A 5,853-nucleotide genomic window follows, 5' to 3' on the forward strand; every position below is an offset into this window, starting at 1 on the left:
ACCACACAGGGAACACATATAGGCCACAAACTATGAGCACTGGGGTCCTGGCTAGCAGGATCCCAGTGACACAGGCAAAATCAAACTGACACACATTTAAAAATGGGGTTAACATGCCAGGCAAGATGGTACTTTCCTACAGGTATTTTTCTTGCCTTAGGTGTTTTTTTACACTCCCAGAGCCCCTCTACACATTACACTTGCCTAGGTGGGAAACCAACATTCACAATCCACAATTTTAGTATATGGTTAGTGTTGCCCCTAGGCCCTTTGCAATCTATTGTGATTTTCACTGTTTGCACTGTTTTGTGACTGTTTACTTACCTGATTTTGTTTACTAGTGTATATTGTGTATAATACTTATCTCCAGAAGGAGTATTGTCTCTAAGATAGTTTTGGTCTTGTGTGACTAAAATAAAGTACCTTTATTCTTGGTAACACTGAGTATTGCCTTTTATTGTGCATAAGTACTGTGTAACTATAGTGGTATTCATCAAGGATACCAAAGGGGTTTGTGTATCAGAACTGAAGTCCATATTCCATTCTAATGGAGCCTTTGCACATTTGGGCAGGGATAGCAGAATTGTTAAGAACCAACCTTCCACTTTTTTCTATACTAAGTGAATAAACAAATCTAACCTTTCCACTCCTTCTATGATGTGTAAAAACCATTGATAATGTTGTGTGGAACAATGGATCTCTGCAGTTTTGTTTACATGTTCTGTTTACATGTTCTGAAGCTTCAGAAAGGTTAAAAGGGCTTTGTCATTTAATGATTCAATATGAGTTTTGGACCTGGCCCCTGTCTGCACGGTCATCCCCAAATGTATTGACTACTTACATCAAACTTTTGCTTAAATTAGCTTTTGTTGGCCCGAGACCTCGGTGCACTTTTTTCACTGCTATCCAGTGCTAGTGTGGTGGTGCTCAGTAACCTAAACATAGTTTGATTGCCATACACCTTAGTGGCATATTTAATTTATTTATAAGTTCCACGTAGAGTTGGATAGCATGTACCCAGGGCCCGTAAATTAAAAGCTACAAGTTGGCCTGCAGCACTTATTGTGCCACCCACTGAATTAGCACCCTAGAACAAGTACCAGGCCTGCCATTGCAGATTGAGTGCAGTTTTAAACTACCATTTCGACTTGACATTTAAACTCCCTTGCCAAACCTTAAACTCCTCTTTTAATACACATGTTACCCCTAAAGTAGCACCTAAGTAGTCCATATGGCAGAGTGCTGTGTAATTCAAAGGTTGGACATGTAATTTTAATTTTTAACAGTCATGGTAGTGGAGAACTGGCAGATTAAGTTTTCACTAATATGAGGCTTACGCCCCCATAGGATAAGATTGGGGCATCCTTATCACATTTAATAAGTTGTCATTCCTAATTGAAAGCAGGTACATGTATCATGCTTGACACCTATGAAATTGCAATAATAAACCATTTAATGGTAAAACAGGACTTCTATTACAATGTTGAAAATGGCACTTTTAGGAAGCTTGCATTTCCTGCTCTTAGCCCTTTGTGCCTGCAGCCTGTCTTGGCTCACATGACTGGGCGTAGCTGACTGATAGACTAAGTGAATTCCTCTCAGACAATCACATGATAGAGTGGCTAGGTATGTGTGCCTCAATGTGCCATTTGCTGGAAGAATTATGGGACAGGGCTGAGTACATTCCTACTTACACCTGAATAGAAAGACCTCTGACTGCACATAAAGGGCCTAATGACCCTGCATTGTCACTGGAGCCCACTTGCAGACAGGGCAGTGGAGGCAGGAAATTCCATGCACTTTAAATAACCTTTCCAGAAGCATCTTCCACCTCCCACTAGAAGGACACTTGGGTACAAAAATAGGACCGTCAGACCCACACCTCAGTTCACTGCTGGACCTCCAGAAGGGCTCTCAGAAGAATGGCTGCTGCAGTGACCTGCTGTGCACTCTGCTAGAATGCTGCTTTTCCTGGAAGGACTGCTATGCTGCCTGGAGCCTGCCTTGCTCCCTCAGAGGCTAACCATGCTGTTGATCTCTGCATGCTGACATGGACCCAGGACTACTAGAAGTGACTCCAAGGGCTAGTTTGCTGGTCCCCTGTTCAAAATCAAAATATATAAAAGGCTCCCACCATCTTGAACCCACACCTGGACCCAGCCTGGGTGAGTCCTGAACCTCAAGAGGTGTCCCTCCAGTCCTTGACACTTGGTTGTGGTGATAAAGGTCACAAGATGACCAAAACCTAAAACTGACGACTTCAGCAACTTTTTGCCCAAAAGAGCTCTGAGCACCAGGAGCAGTAAATAAATAAGCAAAACATTTATTGATCAGTTAATTAAAACTTTTTCAATTAAAAGTTGTTCAAACAACACCAGCAGCTGTATAATACAAATCAGCTTGTCATTTCTGAAAATACTTTAATAAAATACATCAGAAATAATTTAACAGCAAAACTAGTTTCTGTCACTAGGCAACAGGTAAATCAATGTGGACTAAACAACTATAAAAGAGTGTCATAAGCCATTGGTGTTTTGCCTGTTTTCAATAGTTAAAAAGTTCACTCAGTTTTAAAAAGTGCTAAAATACAAAGAAAAATGCAAAGGAAAATTATAAACATTTCAAACATGGAGTTGCTTCTGCCTTTGCTGTTAATAGAAGCCAAAATAGTGCCACATTTTTCAAACGATAATTGTTTAGAGGACATTACAGTCTCTCAAGAGTTAGGCCTGTCCTGGAACCTTGAGATACCAGTTATTCCACATCGTTCTAAGGCCTATCCGCTTGAGGTGCATTGCTGGTGGAATTGACTTTGTGGTTTCTACCACTTTGTTCTTATCGGCAGCAGCAAATCCTTTTCATTGGTCCTGAAAACAATTTCATCTAAGTCTTTATGTATATTTATCTCAGGGCTTGTGACAAAGCTTTTCATGTGGCCACAACCATGTCTATACTTGATTATTTCACATCTCAATTTTTGTTTCCTCTCCTGATCATTTTCATGATGCCCGGCTTCATCTCTTTGGTCCTCAGTCCATAGACTAATGGATTTAATGCAGGTGGTATAATGAAGTGCAGGACATTGAGTAAGATCGGGACATCAGGTATGATTATCTTCTCCATCTTATTTGTGAAAATTAAAACCAACAACAAAGTGTAAAAAAATGAAATCAAAATTAAATGTGAAGAGCATGTGCTTAATGTCTTTATGGCAGCTCCTTTGACTCGAAGTTTTATTATCACCCGGAGGATAAGGCAATAGGACAAGCAAATGAAGATAAAGTCACTTCCTAAAATGCCAAAGGCAATGACCAACTGGTAGACTGCATTAATTGTCCTATCACTGCAAGCAAGGGATGTCACTGCTACATTGGTACAGACACAATGTTCAATGGTGTTTCTGGAGCAGTACTGAAGTTGGGCCGCTAATACAGGATAAGGTAAGCAAACCAGGATGCTCCTGAGCAGAATAAACAGAAAAGCTTTTGCAATAAACCTGTAACTAATTACAGAAGAATACCTCAGGGGGTTACAAATGGCCACATAGCGGTCAAAAGCCATAAAAAGGAATGTAGCAGATTCCATTGCAACTAATGTATTCACAGCGAACATCTGAAGAAAGCAGGTTAGGAGATCAATGCCTTTTAGGTCTAAGCAAAGGACTCCCAAGATTTTGGGGATGGTAGCCATGCAAAGAACAAGATCTAAGACACCAAGAAAGCCAATCAAGTAGTACATAGGTTCATGAAGGTTCTGCTCTCTGCGTATTACTTCCATGATTATAAGATTGGAGGCAACAGCAATAATTAGAAGAAAAGCCAAGGGGATGGACAACCAATGCTGCCAGCTCTGGATGTTTGGAAAGCACATCAACAAAAAGTTTGAAATTTGAAAGGATGAGCTCGAGTTGATGGAGGACATAGTAAAAGTACCAGCACATCTGCTTCTGCTGGGAGAATCAAATAACAAAATAAATAATTAATAATGTTTCTGGTCAATTACAATCGTGCCTTTTTATCTTTAACTATTTTAGATTAATTCAGGTTCTATATTTCTGATCTTAAACTAGTAAAGAGACCAACAAGGCCAGATTGGCTTTAAAATGGTATGCTGAAGACATTATATGAAAGTGGAAGGTATTAACTTTAGATATATAGTGCATGTTACTTGGTCAAATATATGTTGAATATAAAACACAGCTAAAGGTGCCTTGGGTACCAATGACATCCACTCCATGTTTGCTCTATAACTTTCTGATGCTTCAGTTCATTACAGTCATTTCAAATACATCAGTATCATGAGAAAATTGAATAAGTAAAACAGAAAAAATATAAATACCAAATTACAGAAAATACAAATGTTCTCAGGAGTTCAAAAACTGCAAATAATCAGCGTATCTGTCTAAAGATTTGACAACACTGTAAGAACAACTTAACAACATGAAATACATAGCCATTTCCCTATCATTGAGAGAATGTCTGTTTACATGTGGTGTTGACAGTTTGGTCCTCAAATCATAAACATCTGGGCAAAAGTTAATGTGGGAATTCTTTGTTCATATTTAACCAAGAGCCTGCCTTCCAGGAAGCACTTTCTTTAAAATGTGAAACACTTTGCAAACGTAAAGTTTTTTTTTCACCAACTTTCACAGACTAAAGATGCCAGGAGAACCCTTGTATGTCTTTATTCATCCTGAGATTGCAGTATTAAAGTTGTTATATACTATTTTAATAAAACACCACAAAGAAGCATCAACAATAAGAATTATTTGTATCAAATCAATGCAATTAGAGCATTCTAGTTAGTTTTTTAAGAATGCTTATTTAAATGTTTGTGTATTCATAAAATATTTATTTGATCATTCAGAAATAGTTTGTCAATGAACATAAAGTCAACAGGTATGTACATTTAAAATACAATATTTGTCTTGTGAGTGGTCTTTGCAAGCATGTATAGCTTGACCAATAGCGGTTAGCAGTTAGGTTTTATCTTCTAAATACAAACTTGTAATGTACGGTAAGTTCCTCTCATAATAAGGTGTATTATGTCTACTTTCTTAGTCTCACGAACACTAGTAAGTTTTGGGGACTCACCATTGTGAACCATTTGGTGGTTATTTAGGAGTTCTGCTGTTTCAATAAAAGTGGTGTGTCAGTGAATAGGAGGCCTGTCAAATATGGCAGCAGTCATCAAAGTATTTAAATTAAATTTGATGGGGAGGAAAGAGGGGTGAATTTAATTGAGCACTCCTTTTCCACATGTTTCAATCTCCCTAAAAGTACTGTTGTAAAAGGCACATGGCAGGTTATGTTAAAGGGTGGATCTGCTTTATTTTGTCCCCAGGTTAACTCAATGAATTTTAGACACATATTATGAAAATGGTGGATGCCTAGAACTATTACATGTGGGCAGATATTTGTAATTGTTTAAGAACTGTTGAAGTTGTGGATAACTATGTGGAGCATGCCAGATCGTGTCTGATAGGCATTAATATCTTATGCAAAAAGCTTTTTTTACAGACACTTTGCACTTTAAACTCAAGAGTTTGAATCATAATGTTTGTTATGGTTATTAGCAATGCATCAACTGCTTTATGTAGGTTCAATTAGGCTGAATAGAATATATTGGGAGAGAGAGCATGTAGATAGAATTATTACTGCTACATTTAGAAGCATTTACTATACTGTTGCTATTTGTGGGTGAATAGGAGTGGAGTGGATGAATTTTGTATTTTTACATCCAATGGATCAACTGGTAGTGAACATTATTGAAGAAAATATGAATGCTCACATTAGGGCTGACATAGCTTAATTTATTTTGAATTTCAAATTTATGCGGGTGCTCTGTGTGCCA

General features: G+C 38.0%; 1 protein-coding gene across 1 annotated transcript; it reads right to left on the reverse strand.

The window, feature by feature from the left end:
* Positions 1 to 2,970: 2,970 nt before the first annotated feature.
* LOC138249360 (olfactory receptor 56A4-like) lies at positions 2,971 to 3,921 on the reverse strand. The gene has a single exon (XM_069203318.1). It carries the CDS (start codon positions 3,919 to 3,921, stop codon positions 2,971 to 2,973), a length of 951 nt encoding a protein of 316 aa, XP_069059419.1.
* Between the last annotated feature and the right edge of the window lie 1,932 nt (positions 3,922 to 5,853).

This window comes from Pleurodeles waltl, chromosome 8 (genome assembly GCF_031143425.1).
Source record: "Pleurodeles waltl isolate 20211129_DDA chromosome 8, aPleWal1.hap1.20221129, whole genome shotgun sequence".
NCBI classification, from domain to species: domain Eukaryota; kingdom Metazoa; phylum Chordata; class Amphibia; order Caudata; family Salamandridae; genus Pleurodeles; species Pleurodeles waltl.